The 18,831-nt window shown below is 55.6% G+C and overlaps 1 protein-coding gene across 1 annotated transcript; it reads right to left on the bottom strand.

The window, feature by feature from the left end:
• Nucleotides 1–869: 869 nt before the first annotated feature.
• On the bottom strand, nucleotides 870–17,191 carry MAPK13 (mitogen-activated protein kinase 13). Its single transcript, XM_064173838.1, has 12 exons — nucleotides 16,331–17,191; nucleotides 11,816–11,945; nucleotides 10,990–11,048; nucleotides 9,834–9,942; nucleotides 8,730–8,759; nucleotides 6,985–7,032; nucleotides 5,372–5,486; nucleotides 4,650–4,721; nucleotides 4,027–4,106; nucleotides 3,472–3,550; nucleotides 1,823–1,999; nucleotides 870–1,168 (listed from the first exon to the last, which is right to left on the bottom strand). The coding sequence occupies exons 1-12, from the start codon at nucleotides 16,447–16,449 to the stop codon at nucleotides 1,089–1,091; spliced, it is 1,098 nt and encodes a 365-aa protein (XP_064029908.1). The 5' UTR covers nucleotides 16,450–17,191; the 3' UTR covers nucleotides 870–1,088.
• Nucleotides 17,192–18,831: the final 1,640 nt, after the last annotated feature.

Genomic DNA, 18,831 nt, shown 5'->3' with positions numbered 1-18,831 from the left:
AGCCTCCCTGGAGCTGAGAGCCTGGAGAAGAGCAGCCCCAGATGGGATCTGATCAGTGCTCAGCAAGAGCTAAAGGACCTGGGGAGGGTAAGAGGCTGGGGCCTGACTCTTGTCAGGGGTGCCCAGGGACAGGACAAGATGCACAAACTGGAATCCAGAAGGTTCCACCTGAGCAGGAGGAGAAACTTCCTTGGTGTGAGGGTGCTGGAGGCCTGGAGCAGGCTGCCCAGAGAGGCTGTGGAGTCTCCTTGAGAGATTCCAACCCCCCCATGCCACTGTGATCCTGAACAGGCTGCTGTGGGTGCTCTGCTTGGGCAGTGGGGTTGGGCTGGATGATCTCCAGAGGTCCCTTCCAACCTGCACCATGCTGGGGTTCTGGGATTCTATGTTGGCAGCTGTCACTAAGGAGGAGACAGCACTGATCACCAACCAGGGAATAAAAGAAGCAGAGCAAAAGAAGAGATGGCAGCAGCTGTCCAGAAAGGGAAGAGCCCCCAGCAGGGAGCTGAGAGTTTGGAGCTGCTCAGAACTTCAACTGAACCCAGGATCACCTGAATTCCTGTAGTGCCCTGGAGCCAACACCAGCCCAGCAGCCTTCCTGTGCTGGAGGCTGTTGGACTGCTCAGGGAGAGCTGGACTGGCTCAAGCCTTTCACTGCTTTTCACCATTACTTATGCTGAACTTCACTACTGCTTATTTTTCACCTGGGACTCACTTCCCAGTCAATTCAACCTTTTCTTTACCTTATCCATAATTAAAGCTTCAAAGCCTGTGCTTGGAAAGCCCAAGGAGACAGGAGCAATGGAAGGCCTGCTCTCTCGAGGGGGCTGAATCTTGAATCAAAGAACCAGGAGGTCAAATTCTCCCCCTTGAAGTCTCAACAAGAATATATTTATCTTTCACACCGAAAACTGTTTGAGGTTTTCCCCTCTTCAGCAGAACAAAGTCCAGTGCCCGCAGCAGCATGGTGCCACCCTGTGCAGGCACACAGAGAAGGTCCCACAGGCCAAACTGTGACCACCAGAGGGGCAGGGTGGTGTAAATCCAACTGTCCTGGAGCAGAGAATCCATCCTGGCGGCGGCAGCCACTACAGAGACATCCCACTCCGCTTCCTCGAGTCCTTCCGTGCGATGGGGCTGAAGGATAAGATCTCCTTGTAGATGTGCCCTTGGGAAAGAGGGGGAAGAACTATGGGTGTGGGATTCTAGGGGACACAAGTGGAAGTCTGAATGTTAGTATGCAGAGAGGAGGGGTTCAGTGGGGGGCACGTGGCAGGTAAAAGACGGGAGGCGAAGCAGAGAGGTAAAAATCTCTGCCCGGGGAGCTGCAGGGGCACCCAGAGCCTGCCCCGGGGAGCCGCAGGGGCACCCAGAGCCTGCCCCCAGAGCCACAGGGGCACAAAGAGCCTGCCCGAGGAGCCGCAGGGGCACCCAGAGCCTGCCCCCAGAGCTGCAGGGGCACCCAGAGCCTGCCCTGGGGAGCCGCAGGGGCACCCAGAGCCTGCCCCGGGGAGCCGCAGGGGCACAAAGAGCCTGCCCCGGGGAGCCGCAGGGGCACAAAGAGCCTGCCCCGGGGAGCCGCAGGGCCACCCAGAGCCGCAGGGGCACAAAGAGCCTGCCCCGGGGAGCCGCAGGGCCACCCAGAGCCTGCCCCCAGAGTCGCAGGGGCACCCAGAGCCTGCCCCCGGGAGCCGCAGGGGTCTTTGCTGAGTGCTTGCAGCAAGGGCAAGCCAAGGCAGCAGCGATCGCAGCCTTGCTCAGCATGCACACAGGAGAGAGAGGAAAGCCTTTGAGAGGCAGAACCTCCAGAGAAACTTCTTACTTCTCCACTCATCTACGGAGAGCTTTTCATGCTCCAGGGAATCATCATAGGACTGTTGAGCTTCTGTCTCCTCCTCGACGTCTCGGAATAGGTCGAAGTAAGGGTGAGCCAGCGCCTGGCTGGCCGTGAGGCGCTTCTCCACATCCACCTGCAACATCTTGTCAAGCAGGTCCACTGCTGCAAGAGAAGACAGGAGCAGGGCTCAGCAGGGTGCGATGGAGAGCAGGGATCCTGTGCACGAAGCCTGGAAGCAATGGGACTAATGTCTCCAGCATTCCAGAGCTGAAAATGAAAGAGAGTCCTCAGCCCGGCCAAGGCAGCACCAAGCTCCCGTCGGCGGGATGCAGAGTTCAGCTAACAGCAGCTTTGGGTAGCTCTGACAGAAGTGAAGGTGCAAACTGTGCAGGTGCAACAAACTGGTCCTGAATAAGCCTTGCTGCACAGATGGAGCTGCAGCAAGAACGTTAAGAGCTGCCAGGAACGTTAGGATATGTTACAGTTTCAGCTCTGCCCCTTGCAACTCAAAGTAGTCTTAACAAGAGCGATCTGCACAACTCTGCCCGTTCCTGGTGAGCAGGCAGGCAGGAGGCTGATACCAGCCAGGCTGTGGGCCTCTGTGCCCTTCGGTTTGAACAGCTTCATGCTTTCTTCCTTTCAGCTTTGAGAAGGAGTTTTGCTCCCTCTCTTCTATCTACTCAAGAGCTCCTTGGAGGAGATCAGTTTCTACCCTGAAACGTGCACCTCTCAGCTGCCTGTTAAGTATCAGCTGCTCCTGGTGCTCAAACAAACAGCTAAGACCAAGCTGCACTCCAAAAATAATCAATAAATTACTGGAGTGGACTGTGGGGCTCCCCCAGCACTTCATCCAAACCTGGGGGGGGGCTGAGGATTGTTTAGTCTGGAGAAGAGGAGGCTGAGGAGAGACCTTCTGACTCAACAGTTCCCTGAAAGGAGCCTGGAGCCAGGTGGGGTTGGTCTCTTCTCCCTAGGATCAGGTGATAGGATGAGAGGAAATGCCCTGAAATTGTGCCAGGGGAGGCCTAGGTTGGAGATGAGGCAAAATGTCTTTGCTGCAGGAGTGGTCAGGGATTGGCACAGGCTGCCCAGGGGGGTGGTGGAGTGCCCAGCCCTGGAGGTGTTCAAGAAAGGTGTGGCCATGGCACTTGGGGACAGGGTTTGGTGGCCATGGTGGTGTTGGGTGGGTGGCTGGACTGGATGATCTCAGAGGGATTTGCCCACCAAAGCAATTCTCTGGTTCTGTGTGATGTGATGTCAAGGTTGTGGGGTGCAAAGAGTGCAATTAGGAGAGCTGCCAGGCTTAGCTCCACCTGGAGGGAGGGCTGGGATGAAGTTTGGCTGCCACTGACTTCCAGAGGCTGTGGCTTGCAGCCAAGCAGTATCCAGAGAAGCCAAGCACCCAGAGAAGCCAAGCACCCAGAGAAGCCAAGCACCCAGAGAAGCCAAGCACCCAGAGAGGCCAAGCACCCAGAGAAGCCAAGCACCCAGAGAAGCCAAGCACCTCTTCTTTTGTTAGAATCACAGAATGACAGAAAGAGGAGTGGAGGATAGAAGGAGGAGTGGAGCTGTGGTGGTCCCCCTGGCTCCTTTCCAGCTGAGAAAACCCCTGAGAAATGCTGGAGGTGACTTACCCAGAGGATTGGCTGCAGGGAAGAGCACAGAGAAATCCTTCTTGGGGGTTTTAGGAAGGGACTTGATATAACTCTTAGCCTGAGAGAGAGAGGAAAGCATCTTTACTGCCTGGACAGGAGGTAGTGGGGGGAGGGCTGTGAAATACAGCCCTAGGGTCTCATGGGCTCAGGTGAGACAGCAAATCACCCCAGGTGCCACATCTCAGTGACCACTTTGCAAGGAAACTATTTTTGATCTACTGAGATACAGAAATATTCCTGCTTTAAGGGTCAAAGTGGAGAGCAGAGCTTGGCAGTCTGCTGGGGCATCACCTAGGAGCCTCTGCAGCCTATGCCACCTCCCAGTGCAGTGCCAGGTCCATTGGAGGTGCCACCAGCAAAGAGAAACCTCCTTTGTGCCCAGAGCACAAGACTGAGGTTGCTTCTCTTTGCTGCTGCAGAAGCAGCACCTCTCCTATCCCCAGGGGTCCCCGTCCCCAGGGGTCCCCATCCCCAGGGGTGCCCACCAAAGCTCTGCCAGCAGGACCTGAATGAATCTGCAGGGACCTCTCTTACCGCTTTGTCCTCCAGCTTCTCCACAAAGTCCTCTCCCGGGTGCCCTGTCACTTTGAGGATCTGAGTCAGCTGGTCGAGGTCTGGAAGGCTGGGTTAAAGACCACCCAGCTAGGAGTGAACCCCTCAACAGCTCAGCCTGGGAGCTGGCTGCTGGAGAGCCTGAGGCCCCACAGGGAGCTGTGAGCAGATACAAACCCAACAGAGCCACACAAGCAGGGACTCTCAGCAAGGAATGCTCCAGGGCTGCTTTCCTGGGATGCCATTTTCACCAGTGGATAATTCTGCTGGCACAGATCTGCCAGGGCTTACAGCCACGGGCTCAGGGTGGGACACAGAGCCAGGGGCTCAGGGCAGGGACACAGAGCCAGGGGCTCGGGGCTGGAGCTGTGGGCACACAGGGTGAGAAGTGGCCAGCACAGAGCTGTATTTCTAAGGGTGTCTTGGTCCCCTCCTAACTCTTCTATGTTTTTCTCCCCCCAGATACCAGTCCCCATGACTACCTCCTGGCAAACCAGGCTGAAACCTGTTGTTCTCAGCAGCCTCATTGACAAAAGCCCTTTCACACCCCAACCCCCCCAAGAACTGTTAACCCCCCCAGGCTCCAAAAGAGCTCCAAAGGATACAATCTTTTCCTTTAAACAGCGTTTTCCCAGTCAGCATCTCTGCCATGATGCAGCCCACAGACCAGATATCCACTGCTCGGAGAGGAAGAGGAGGCAAAACAGGGTCAGTAAAAAGGCAGCAGTGATCCCTGGGCACTTTTCTTGCTTCACTGTTGTTTGCAGCAGGCACTGATGTAAATTTCTCTCTCATTTCCCACCCTCTCCTCATAGAATCAGTCAGGGTTGAAATGGACCACAAAGATCAGCCAGTTCCAGCCCCCCTGCCATGGGCAGGGACACCTCACACTAGATCAGGCTGGCCACAGCCTCATCCAGCCTGGCCTTAAACACCTCCAGGGATGAGGCTTCCACCATCTGCCTGGGCAACCCCTTCCAGGCTCTCACCACCCTCATACTGAAGAACTTCTTCCTAACATCCAGTTAGGAAGCTGGAATTTCCAGGAGCTGGAATCTCCTCATTTCCAGCTTTGTCCATTCCCCCCAGTCCTATCACTAAAAAGTCTCTCTCCAGCTTTCTTGTAGCCCCCTTGAGATACTAGAAGGTCACAAGAAGGTCACCTCAGAGCCTTCTCCTCTCCAGACTCCTCTCTCTGCTGCTCGTCGTTTCCCCCAGGCACCAGCTCGGGCAGTTGTGCAGCAGCAGGCTGCAGAGTGATGCAGCAGCAGAGCATCTGGAGGATTAGGTGGGATCTGAGCAGGGTGTGCCAGCAGGGGCAGCTCACCTGTCTGGTTGTAGTGCATCCAGTTGAGCATGACCTCCGGGGCTCGGTACCAGCGGGTCACCACGTAGCCTGTCATCTCCACGTCAGCCTGCCTGGCCAGCCCAAAATCCAAGATCTGCAGGGCACCAAGGGAGAGAGAGAAGGGAGGGCAACAGGGGGGGAAATAAAAGAGAAAGAGAAATCCTACAGGCAAGTGAGAAACTGCCTCTGAGAGGCAACAAAGCAGATCCAAGCAGGTAATAACAAAGCCCCATCTATGCCTCGGCTGCTCTGTTCAAAGAGCAAACAGGTTTGGCTTAATTCCATGGTAAACTGCAAGCCAGCTGCAAGGCCTTGTGTGTGAGGACTCTGCTGGGAGGATCAGTGCTGTGCACCACCTGGAAGGTCGTTTCCTTTCTTGAATCATAGACTCACAGAATGGTTTGGGTTGGAAGGGACTTGAATGATCATCCAGTTCCAGCCCCCCTGCCATGGGCAGGGACACCTCCTCCTTCTAGACCTCCTTCAAGGCCCTATCCAACCTGGCTTTGACCATTTCCAGGCTTGCAGCCTCCACAACTTCTCTGGACAACCTGTTCCAGTGCCTCACCACCCTCATGGGGAAGGATTTCTCTCTAATGTCTAATCTAAATGGAGCTTCTTCCAGTCTGAAGCCATCACCTCTTGTCCTGCCACTCCATGCCTTTGTAATGAGTCCCTCTCCAGCTCTCCTGTAGCCCTCTTCAAACACTGGAATGCTTCTCTAAGGTGCCTCTGAAGCTTTCTCTCCTCCAGGCTGAACAACCCCAACTCTCTGTGCCTGTCTTCATAAGAGGGGTGCTCTAGCCCTTTGATCATCTTCGTGGCCTCCTCTGAAGCTTAAGTTTCAACTCTCTGAGCTTTATTTGAGTTGTTCTTAAACCTGGCAACTCCCAACCAGCTGTGACTCAACCTTTCCTCTAAGAACACCTTGCAGCTGGCAGGGGATGGCCTCTCCCTTAGTACTGGAGATGATACCAGGTTGGACTGAGGCCCTGAGCAGCCTGGTCTAAGTAGAAGATGTCCCTGCCCATGGCAGGGAGGTTGGAACTAGGTGATGTTTAAGATCCCTTCCAACCCAAACCATTCTGTGATGCTATGAACGTGGCTTGACCCAACTTTACAGGCAGTGGAGCCTTTCCCTGTGTCACATGTGACAGAAAATGTGTTCTAGAGCAGCCAGCTGCAGGGAAAGCCTCCCAGGCAATGCTGAGGACTTGGTCTGGAGTCAGCCACCAGGTCAGTGAGAACCGAGGGGTAACTGTGGACAAATCCAGTTATCCTCCAGGGATGGGTCAGCTAATGGAAGCATTGCTCAGTAGTACAGAATGTGTTTAGGAAGTCATTAGGAGCTGCCATGGCACAGGAATGACAGTGACAGGATGTTCATTCCAAGTGCTGAGCCCTGATTCAGCAGGTGACATCAGCAGGTGACATCAGCAGGTGGCAATTTCCCACTGCCTGCAACCGCCGAGCGATGCAATGCCTCAGCCGAGCCTGGGGAGGCAAGAGGAAGCCTGGCAGTGCCAGAGTCCTGCTGGCAGGGCACACTCTCCACCACCTCATACACTGCAGAGTGGAGCTTTTCCACCTACCTTTAGCTGGCAGTCTTCATTCACAGCCAGATTGCCTGGCTTCAGGTCCTACACCAGAGAGGAGGAAAATAGCAAGGATAGTTTGAGTCACAACACAACAACAAGAGCCTCTTCCAAACCTCTGCCTGCCTTTGGTGGGATCCCATAATATCCATCAGAGCACAAGGCAGTAACCCTCCAGTACCAAAATAAAGCAAAACACTTCCCAGGTCTTCTGAGGAATGATTGTGTTGGTTTACAGCTCTGATCAAATCCAATCATAGAATGCTTTTGTTTGGAAGGGATCTTGAAGATCACCCAGCCCCAGCCCCCTGCCATGGACAGGGACACCTCCCACCAGCCCAGGTTGCTCAAAGCCTCACCCAGCCTGGTCTTAAAACACTTCCAGAGATGAGGTGTCCACCACTTGTCTGGGCAACCCATGCCAGTGTCTCACCACCCTCATAAGTAAAGAGCTTCTTCCTAATGTCCATCCCAATCTACCTTGCTGCAGCCTCACACCACTGCCCCTTGTCCTGTCACCACATGCTCCTGTGGAAAGTCCCTTCCCAGCTCTCCTGCAGCCTCTTTCAAGTACTGTAAGGCCACTCTAAGGTCTCCCCAGAGCCTTCTCTTCTCCAGGCTGAACATACCTGAAGGTCAGGGTAGATTTAGATTGGCCATTAGGAGGAAGTTCTTTATACTGAGGGTGGTGGAACCCTGGAACAGGTTGCTCAGGGAGGTGGTGGAGGCTCCATCCTTGGAGCCATTTCAGGTTAGGTTTGATGGGGCTCTGAGCAACCTGCTCTAGCTGTGAATGTCTCTGCTTGCTGCAGGGGGGTTGGATGAGATGACCTTTGAGGGTCACTTTCAAACCAGTGCATTCCATGCTTCTGGCACTGTCCAGCTTCGGTCCCTGGTTGATTTCTTTCCAATCAGATTGCATTCAAAAAGCATCCCAAAAGCATCCCAAAAATGTTTCCCAGATGACCAAACAATGCAGCATTTCCTCAAAATGCTGCACAAAGAAGCAACTCCAAACATGCAGGGAGGAGAGGAGAGGGCACCAGAGAGACTTTAGCACAGCTGAGGCTATTATCATAGAATAAACCAGGTTGGATGAGAGCTCCAAGCTCATCCAGCCCAACCTAGCACCCAGCCCTGGCCAATCACCCAGACTATGGCACTCAGTGCCCCAGCCAGGCTTGGCTTCAACACCTCCAGGCACAGCAACTCCACCACCTCCCTGGGCAGCCCATTCCAATGCCAATCACTCTCTCTGCCAACAACTTCCTCCTAACATCCAGCCTAGACCTGCCCTGGCACAGCTTGAGGCTGTGTCCCCTTGTTCTGTTGCTGGTTGCCTGGCAGCAGAGCCCAACCCCACCTGGCTACAGCCTCCCTTCAGGGAGCTGCAGACAGCAATGAGCTCTGCCCTGAGCCTCCTCTTCTGCAGGCTGCACCCCCCCAGCTCCCTCAGCCTCTCCTCACAGGGCTGTGCTCCAGGCCCCTCCCCAGCCTTGCTGCCCTTCTCCAAACACCTTCCAGCACCTCAACATCTCTCTGCAATGGAGGAGCCCAGAACTGGACACAGCACTCAAGGTGTGGCCTGACCAGTGTTGAGTAGAGGGGCAGAAGCACCTCCCTTGTCCTACTGGCCAGTATTAGGGAGGTGGCATTTAGCAGTTAAGCTATTAGCTGGTAGGACCAAGCTGTGTTTCTCCTAAGCAGGCAAAAATCAGAATTAAGGATGTGCATGAACTTACCCTGTGGACAATGCCAGCTGAATGAATGTACTGCAACAAAAAGAGGAGCCACAATGTGAGCACCAGCAGACCAGACTTGTTCCTCTCCAGCAGAGCAATGAAATGAGGGCTACCAACAGGAATATGCTGAGGACAAAAGCCCTGCAGCTGCTGCAGGCCCCCGGGGCAGCAGCTAGGATGGGAATTTCTGCTCTGAGTTTCTGCGTTTGCAGTGCTATTGTCAGTCTAAAGAGCAGGCAAGGGGCAGGAGGGTGAAGCAATAGGTCCTTAGAGCAATGGCTCCTCAGGAGCTGCAAACTGTCAAGCAGAAGCAGCAGGATTCCAGGTAGGGGCATGGGCAGCAGATGGGCAACAGGAGAAGTTTGTTATTTTGGGCACTAAACCACATGGGGGGGGGGGGGGGGGGGGGGGGAAGGCATCATGAAAAGCCCAAACTGCAAGGATGGCTTCCATGGATCTTCTCAGACCTGTCAAACATTCTGTGTGCTCTTCCCCACCTTGATTTCAGCTCAAGATCACAGAGATCTGGGCAAAGGTGTAATTAAGGCAAGCTCATTAATCAAGGTGTAATTAAGGCAAGCTAAGGCCTTCAAGACCCTGCTGACTGGGGGTGAAGAGTGTCCCACAGGGCAGCACGAAGGCACCTCTGGATGTCCTGGGGGTGGCAATGACTGCTCTCTGCTCCCTCAAAGCTAGTTCCAGCAGCATGTTCCCTCCTAATTCTACTGACCAGAAGGTCATTCCCTCTCTCTTCTCCCCCAGAAGCCTCTGCTCAGAGTTCAGGAGAAGCTCCCATTGCTGCCAGCCTCTTCCCTTCTCCCCAGTGTTTTGGTGAGGCAGAGTGACCCAGCTGCTGTCATGGAGAAACCATTACAAGGTCTGTGGCTGCTGATTGCTTCACTACCCAACTGCCTGCTGTGAGCAGTCATTTTACCGAGGTGTGCTGAGAGAGGAGGGCTTCAGCAGCACAGACTGCTCTCAGGAGATGCCATAACCCCCCAGCCCTCCCTACCCAGTGCTGGAAGGGGGCTTAGTTCTGGTCAGCCTAGAGGTGACATTAGAGGAGACAAGGGGGAGCCACTAAACTCCTCCAGAGCCACCTACCTTCAGCCCTTTCAGCATTTGGTAGACCAGGTACTGGATCTTTTCATCACTGAATTCATGTCCCATGATCTTTTGTAAGTCTGTCCGCATGTATGGCATCACCAGGTAGCTAGAAGGCAGCAAGACAAGGCCCTGAGTCTAGAGGAAGAGCAAGGGGAAGCAGGAAGCCTTCTCCTCACTTGGCTTTTTGGCCTCTGTGTTGTGACTCTGCTGCTCCCTGCCCAGCGCAGCCCACAGTGGCTCTGGGATTTCAGCCTGCTCTGGGACTTGCCCTTTCTCCTCCCCTGAACTCGGGTGTCTGATGTCAAGTAGGAACAAGGATCTCCCAGGCTGTAACCACCCTGAGTGAGTTTACTTTAGAGCTCCAGGTGGCCTCACACCATCTGGGAGCTGGAAGCATCTTGCACAGCTGCAAGAGCCTTGCAGAACTGCTGCGTCAGCTCCCGGGTCCATCTGTGATGTTCTCCAGCCCTGCCTTGGAGGACAATATCTAACTTCCTCCAGTCTCTGGCCTGTCTGCTCAGACTGCTAATTAGTTGATGGTCTTCCAGCAGGAACTGCTCTGAGAACCTTCAAACACTTTTCCTGCAGGCTGTCATCAGGCCCTGGCACACACAGCCCATGCCCAGGGACAGGGAAGGGTAAAAGGACTTGTCCAACCTGATCATCAGCACCGAGGGCAAGGCACAAACCAGAACGGCCTGAGCCAGGTGGAAAGACACCAGGTCTGTAAAATCCTCTCTCCAGTTCCCCCAGGGCTTGCTGACCAGCACCACTTCTCCCACGGCGAGTGCAGCTCCTGGCCCAGCAGCACTCGGGCAGGGCGATGGCACGGATCAGGCTGTGCAAGGTGCCCCACGGCCTGGAAAGCCTCCTTGGTGCGTGGGCTGTGCTCTGCCAGCTGTGAGAGCAGGGCACGGGAGCTGCTCTGCCAGCTGTGAGAGCAGGGCACGGGAGCTGCTCTGCATGCTGAGTGTTTCGGCCTCGTGCTCTGGGCTCTCCCTGTTATCTGGGGATGTCTGGCTTCAGTCTGGCCCCTTTGTGTCCCAGGCTGCTGGGCTGCATCTCAGCCTGCCCCTGCCACCCTGCTGCTAAGTCCCCACGGTCCTGGGCAGGAGCTGAGCCCTGGCACAGCCAGCACCGACGCCAGACTTACAAGTCCTGGAAGCCGTGGTAGGAGGGGGCGGAGGTGAAGACGTCGAGCAGCCCAATGACCTGCGGGGGAGGAGAGGTCCGCAGTGAAACCCGGGAAGCGTTCGCTGTGCACATGGCTCTGCACGGGCACAGGGCGTGGGTGAGCACCCAGGGCTCCGTGTGAGGTGCCCAAGCGCCCCTGGCTGTGCTGCACAGCTGCCTGCCCTCTTACTAACGCGGGCAGCACTCATGACACATCTGCTCCAGCCTGCTGCCAGCTGGGCACAGCAGGCAGGCAGTTAAACCCTGCACATGCCCAGCGCCAGGACCCCTCAGGCACAGAGTCATTAAGGCTGCAGAAGGCCTCTGAGATCGCCGAGTCCAACATCAACCCAACACCACCATGGCCACCAAATCATGTTCCCAGGTGCCATGGCCACAGGTTTCTCAAACACCTCCAGGGATGAGGACTCCACCACCTCCCTGGGCAGCCTGTGCCAGTTCCTGACCACTCTTGCACCAAAGAAATTTTACCTCATCTCCAACCTAACCCTCCTGAGGTGCAACCTGAGGCCATTTCCTCTCATCCTATCACTATTTACATGAGTTGAGAGATCTACATCCACCTTGCTCCAACCTCTTCTCAGGGCCTTGCAGAGAGCCAGGAGGTCTCCCCTCAGCCTCCTCTCCTCCAGGCTGAACAACCCCAGTTCCCTCAGGGACTCCTCATATGACTCTCCTCCTCTTATGAGGAGAAGATAGGAGTGATGCCACTAGAAAGGCCTTACTCCCACTCAGGTGGCAGGAAAATAATCCCCCTGATGCCAGCAGGAGCAGGCAGAACTCACATTCTCATGCTGCATCTGCTTCAGCAGCATCAGCTCTCGGTAGGCTCTCTTGGCGAAGATCTCCGACTGGAAAGGGCGGCAGAGCTTCTTGATAGCCACTTTCTCCCCTGTCTTCTTGTCTATGGCTGAGCTGTGGTGGGCAAACAAAAACCAGCTGAGCCACCAGCAGGGGGTCCTAGCAAATCCTGCAATACCCAAAGTCTTCTAGGGCAGACCTCACCCCGGGGCAGGGCTCTGCTCCCTCGGAAACCCATCAGAGCTCTGCACACGCAGATGTAGAGTCAAAGAACTGCTGAGCTTGGAAGAGACCCTGGAGATCATCCAGTCCAAGCCCTCACCCCGAGCTCACAACCCCACCACTCTGCTAAGCCACCACCACTAAACCACATCCCTCAGCACCACATCCATGCCTCTTTCAAGTGCCTGCAGGGGTGGTGACTCCAGCACCTCCCTGGGCAGCCTGCTCCAGGGCTTGGCAACCCTTTCTGTGAAGAAATTGTTCCTAATGTCCGACCTGGCACAACTTGAGGCTATTTCCTCTTGTCCAGTCACTTGTTGCATGTGAGAAGAAACCAACCCCCACCTGGCTCCAAGCTCCACGAGGGAGCTGCAGAGGTGTCCCTCTCTACAGCTCTTGGCAGCAGACCACAGCTCATCTTCTCTGCAGGACCAGGAAGGACACCAAGCAAAGAGTTAGTGCTCAGCTCTGTCCCCCTTAACCTGCAGAAATGAGCTGGAGCTAACCGAGCCCTGAGAGCAGGGAAACGCAAACAGGTCAGGATTAGCTCTGGCTCTGCTTTCTCCTTCCCTAGCTCATGGAGATAGAGCAATAAAACAACTTCTGCTTTCCTGGAGTTCTGTATGCCCCAACCCCCTCTCCCTCTGTGGTCTGAATGGGAGAGGAAAAGGCGCAGAAAACCTGTTCCCCCCTGCCCTGCAGGCGTGAAGGGGGGGGAGCAGAGGCTCCTCTGGCACCAGGGGTGCCCCTGCAGTGCCCACACTGGGGTCGGGCTCTGTGCGTGTGTGGGTACACAGGTACCATAAAGCTGTAAATCAGCATCACCTGTGACCTCCAGGGCCCTTGCTCAGAGGCAGGAGCTCACAGGCAAACAGGGAAATGCCACCCATCACCCAGCCAGGCTGAATTAGTTGGGTTGGGGGCTGAACGGGTTGCCCAGCGAGGTTGTGGCTGCTCCCTCCCTGGAGGTGTCCCAGGCCAAGTTGGATGGAGCCTTGAGCGACCTGTTCTAGCAGGAGGTGTCCCTGCCCATGGTGGGGGTTAGGACTGGATGATCCTTGAGGTGCCTTCCAGCCCAAACCATTCTGTGATTCTGTGAGCAGCATTATCATAGAACCATTAAGGTTGGAGGAGGCCTCTGCATGTGGCTGTCCCTTCAGGCCAGTGCTGAGGAGTTAACAGCTCCTTGCCTCTTGCACAGCCTTCTCCAGTTCTCAGCCACAAGGCATCAGTCGTGGGCTGACAACAGCTCTCCTCAGCCTCACTAAAGCCATCAGGCAATCCCCCTGCTCTTGGCCACCAAGGTGCTTCCAGCTGCCCTGAGGTGTGTGTGATGAGGGCAAAACTACCCTTTGGGAGCTTTGCTGTGTGGTGATGTTGTCAGTCCCTTCAGCCAGGAAAAGCCAAGGAAGTGCAGCAACCACATCAGGCAGCTCCTGTGCTGAAGGACCTCTCAGGAGGACAATGAAGAGTTGTCCAGCAGGTGCTGGCAGAGCAGACAGCACAGCATAGAGCATCTGACCCCACCACTCGGCTCAGAGGAGCTTCACCACTGCCATCAGGCACAGCTACAAGTTCATTCCGCTGAGCCCACCACATTCTCCCCACAGCTGAAGTTCAAAGTGACACAGGGCAGGCTGAGCCGTGCCCATGCCTCAGCTGGCAGAGAGCAGCAAGCTGGAGGACTCAGAAGGTTCTTCTTCCACAAGCACTCTCAGCTGGAAGCCAAATCACTACAGCTTTGGGCAGATTTACCAAGGGAAGAAACACAACTTCGCTGTCCCCTCTCAGCTTCTCAGCTGCCCAAGGAGATGCAAAAAGCAGCAGCTCCGAAGCACGCTACGAGAGGAAAAGCTTCCCAGCAGCTCCCAGCAGAGGACAGCAAACCCCAGCTCCACACACCTCTGCTCTGGGCTGCAATGGACACTAAGCCCTCCTGTCCAGCCTGGCTCCTGGGGCTGCTCCCCTCCCTTCCTGCAAGCTCCAGAGCAGCCAAACCTTTCCTTGGGACCAGTGAAAGGTTTCTCTTGTAGCTTTGGGGTTTATTTTGTCGTGGGCAAGGAAACTCTGGAAGGATTTTCCTCTTCCCTTTTTGTCCTGTCTTTGTCTTCTTTAGTCTTGCTTTCCTTTGTGATAGAACCCAGAAAATGGAATGAATCATGGAATGACTTAGGTTGGAAAGAACCTGAGAGATCATCTACTCCACACACCCTGCCATGGGCAGGGATGAACTCTCAACTAGACTCAGCTGCTTGAGGCCTCATTCATCCTGTCCTTGGACATCCCCAGTGGGAAGGCATCCAGGACCTGCCTGGGCAGCCTGTTCCAGTACTGCTGGGATTCAAAGGTGTGTATGTGTTTTATAAATGCATCTAGCTACTCTGATATTGGTTAATGTAATACATCTGTAATGGAAGGCACCAAAGGACAAGACCACCCTTGAAGGTCCCTTCCAACCGTTCTGTGGTCCTGTGATATATCAAAAGCCAGGTTTAGTCCTGCCTGGTTTTGCAAGGCTCAAGAACCTCAGAAGCTTAAATGCACCTGAACACCAAGGTGGGGAGAGGAACTGTTGTGTGCTCTTTGTAAACAGGCAGCCAGGGGACGAGGCAGGACCTGGGCTCTGGGTTGCAGGAGCTCAGCCACAGGAGCCAGCAAAGAGACTTTGCCCTGCACTACCGGCAGGGCCACACCTCTGGGGTTATTTTCGCTCGGTGTGTTGTGAAACAAAGGCTCCGTTCAGATCCTATCAATGGGCTGCTTCACGGTGAACCTTTCTAAAAGCTGCCTGGCTCCTCTGCTTCGCCAACACAAACCCAGCGAGCTCTGACCTCGGCCTGCACCCACCGCAGGCTCTGCACCCAGCCGAGGCATCAGAGCAGCTTGTGCTGCTCCAGGGTAGGCTGAGGACCATCGTCAGCTGGGGAGAATCACAGAATGGTTTGGGTTGGAAGGGACCTTTAAGATCATCCAGCCCCAAACCCCTGCCATGGGCAGGGACACCTCCCACCAGCCCAGGTCGCTCAAGGTCTCATTCAGCCTGGCCTTGAACACCTCCAGGGAGGGAGCATCCACAATCTTCCTGGGCAACCTGTGCCAGTGTCTCCCCACCCTCACTCTTCAGAATTTCTTCCTCCTCTCCAGTCTCAATCTCTCCTCTTCCAGCTCAAAGCCATCATCTCTCATTTGTAGCTTTTATCAGAAGTCTTTCCCCAGCTGCTCTATGCTCTCACTGGAGCCTTCTCTTCTCCAAGATTAAGAGCCCCACCCTGCTCCTGATTCTGCTTTAGGACCACTTCTACTTGATCATTTCAAGCTGGAAGCAGTATCAAAGAGAGGGTCATATTGTCTAGCTCCTTTCCCCAGGCAGCTCAGAAACAGCTGTCTCAGACTCAAGAAGCAAGGATTACTGCAGGGACATGCCACAGATACCCTACTCTAGTGCCCACCTCCATAGAATCAAGCAGGTTGGAAGAGAGCTCCAAGCTCATCCAGCCCAACCCAGCACCCAGCCCTGGCCAATCAACCAGACCATGGCACTAAGTGCCCCAGCCAGGCTTGGCTGCAACACCTCCAGCCACAGCCACTCCACCACCTCCCTGGGCAGCCCATTCCAATGTCAATCACTCTCTCTGCCAACAACTTCCTCCTAACATACACCTTGTACCTTCCCTGGCACAACTTGAGGCTGTGTCCCCTTGTTCTGTTGCTGGGTGCCTGGCAGAAGAGCCCAACCCCACCTGGCTACAGCCTCCCTGCAGGCAGCTGCAGGCAGCAATGAGCTCTGCCCTGAGCCTCCTCTTCTGCAGGCTGCACACCCCCAGCTCCCTCAGCCTCTCCTCACAGGGCTGTGCTCCAGGCCCCTCCCCAGCCTTGCTGCCCTGCTCTGGGCACCTTCCAGCACCTCAACATCTCTCTTGAATTGAGGAGCCCATCATCATTGTCATCACCATCTACAAATCTCTGTCCAGGGATTTCATCCCAGCCAGAAGTCTCCCCATGGCTGGGCAGAGATCCCAAGCTGCCCGCAGCAGCCCTCACTGCTGGCTGAGGATGCCCACCCACTGCCAGCTGTGGTGGAGGACGCTTCCCTCTCTGCCCACCAAGAGCCACCACAGGAGGAAACACCTCGGTTTCTTCAAGTGACCAACTCTAGAGGCAAACCACCTTCATCACACATGCAAATGGCCTTCCCTAATGGAGGGGTACCAGCAGGCACCTCCTCGTTTCCCCCCCGGCGCGGTCCCATGCCTGCAGTGGAGGCAGCTCCTACTCACCACACCGAGCCGTAGGCTCCGGAGCCCAGCGGGTGGAGGTCAGTGTATCTCCTGGGCAGCTCCCAGATGGTTTTGTTCACCTCCTGTCTGTAAAAGCCTCTCCTCCTTGCGATGTTCATCGCCCGGCGGCTGCGGGACTGCCACCCCCCCAGAGTACTGGAGTGCGGGAGGGCTGCTGCGGCGAGAGCGGGACAGCAGCGAGGCCTCCTGCGCTGCGGGGAAGGGCTCTAGCGAGCTTCCTTCTCCGCTTTCAGCTGTCGGGAGCGAGAAGGGACATGTCCGTGGGCCCTCCTCCCGCCTCCACATTGGCGGAGGTGAGGCATCAGGTTTCCGACACGCCTCGGTGCGGGGCAGGTGCCGCTGGACTGCTCCGGACGCAGCCCAGAGCCTCACCGTCACCCGCGGCTGCTGCTCGCCTGCTGCCCCCGGCCCAGCAATGCCCTCGTGGGGCTGGCAGGGCACCTCGTGAAAGCCCTGCGCTGAGCAAGCAGGTGAGTAAGGCCTCGCCGAGCTGGGGAATCCGCGGGACGAGCCACGGCACCCCGGCAGGCATCCAGGGCGTTCCTCTGCCCGGCTGCAGGGGACGGCTCCAGGCTGTGCGGGAGGACGCCAGGGAACAAGGAAGCTGAAGGGATCCTCTCCCGAGCTTCCCGGCGGAGCAGGGGTGTGAGGAAAGCCGGCTGAGGTTCTCCAGCTTCCCTCAGGTGACTACACGGAGGAGGTTCAGGGTCAGCTGTGAGGCCATCAAGAGGACTCTTCCTGCCCCAGGCTTTGCTGGGTCTGGTTTCATCGCCTGCAGCAGGTCAAGCTCTCTCTCGGGTCTCCCCGGCCAGCACACAGCACACAGCACACATCCCCCCTGTGCCTCCCCGCACCAGGCCAGCCCAGCCTGCAAGAAGGTCCCTTCTGGTTAGCTGAGCACACCCCAGCATTCTGCTGCAGCTTGAGGAGACTCAGGTGGGGCTCCGACACTCCTGGTCGGTGCATCTGACCGTTCCCAAAGGAAATGACTCAGCTGTGTCTTACCGAGCCAGCCCTGCTGCTTAGGCTGTGCTCTAGCCCCCAGCCCCCATCCCTGCCACCACCACTGCTCCTTCCAGACCTGCCACCTGCACTGGTGTCCCTGCTCCCAGCACATCTGGGCAGCAGGATTAGAGCCAACTTACTCAATACATAGTAAATACAGAAAAAGCTTTGCCAGGGACTTAGGAAAGAATCCTTCTACCTGCAGAGAGATGGAACTACTGGAGAGGGTCCAGCAGAGGCTACCAAGATGCAGACAGTATTGGAGCATCTCTGTGAGGCCAAGAGCTCTGGAGCTTTTGAGCCTGGAGAGGAGCAGCCCCAGAGGGGATCTGATCAATGCTCAACAAGAGCTAAAGGGTGGGGGGCAAGAGGCTGGGTCCAGACTCTTGTCAGTGGTGCCCAGTGACAGGCCAAGGGGCAATAGGCACAAACTGGAACCCAGGAGGCTCCAGCTGGACAGGAGAAACTTCCTTGGTGTGAGGGTGCTGGAGGCCTGGAAGAGGCTGTCCAGAGAGGTTGTGGAGTCTCCTCTGGAGAGCTTCCAAACTCCCCTGTCATTGTGATCCTGGGCAAGCTGCTGTCAGGTGCCCTGGTTTAGCAAGGAGATTGGACTGGATGATCTCCAGAGGTCAGTTCCAACCTCCACCATGCTGACCATGCTGGAACTGTGTGTTCACCACCACCATAGATATTAGTCTTGCCCCTTCCATCCTATGAGCAGCCCTGGCGAGAGCTGCTGCTTCATAAGCTCCAAACCAGGGACACGGTGCCAGGCCAGATTTCTAACCACACTCACATATGAGTGTGCCAAGCTATGTCTACAGCACCAGACAAGCCAGGAGACAACCTGCCAGTGGCTAGAGCTATAAATACACCTGTGAGCAAGAGCAGTGACAGCAAAGCTGCTGGAACAGCAGCAAACCTCCAACTCCTTTGCTGTTTCATGAACTCTTGCCCAACCACGCGTGCACAGGTGATGGGCACACGACAGAGTCCTGCGTGTCTTGGGCACGTTGTGGCTGTCAAAAGATGAAATAATCCAAGTGACTGATTCTAGCTGAAGAGGAAACCCTGAATTATGTAACTTCATGTTGTAAGTGCAGTTTAATCCCCCCCCCCCCACACACACACACAGTTCAGTGCTCTCTGATTTTAGTGCTTTTTCAAGTGAGGTCATTCTGGAGCATCTCTCCTATGAGGAAAGACTGAGAGACCTGGGGCTGTTTGGTCTGGAGGAGAGAAGGCTGAGAGGTGACCTTATTGTCTAGAGAGAGCTGAAGAGTGGCTGGCAGGAGGATGGAGGCAATCTCTTTTCACTGGTACCCAGGGGTAGGATGAGTGGCAATGGACATTAATTCAACCACAGGAAGTTTCACCTCATTGTGAGAAAAAAAAGTTGGCTGTGAGGGTGCTGGAGGCCTGGAAGAGGCTGCCCAGAGGGGTTCTGGTGTCTCCTTCTGTAGTGTTCCTGCATG

The sequence above is a fragment of the Pogoniulus pusillus genome, chromosome 39 (genome assembly GCF_015220805.1).
Source record: "Pogoniulus pusillus isolate bPogPus1 chromosome 39, bPogPus1.pri, whole genome shotgun sequence".
NCBI classification, from domain to species: domain Eukaryota; kingdom Metazoa; phylum Chordata; class Aves; order Piciformes; family Lybiidae; genus Pogoniulus; species Pogoniulus pusillus.
This window is presented reverse-complemented; position numbering and strand designations above follow the sequence as displayed.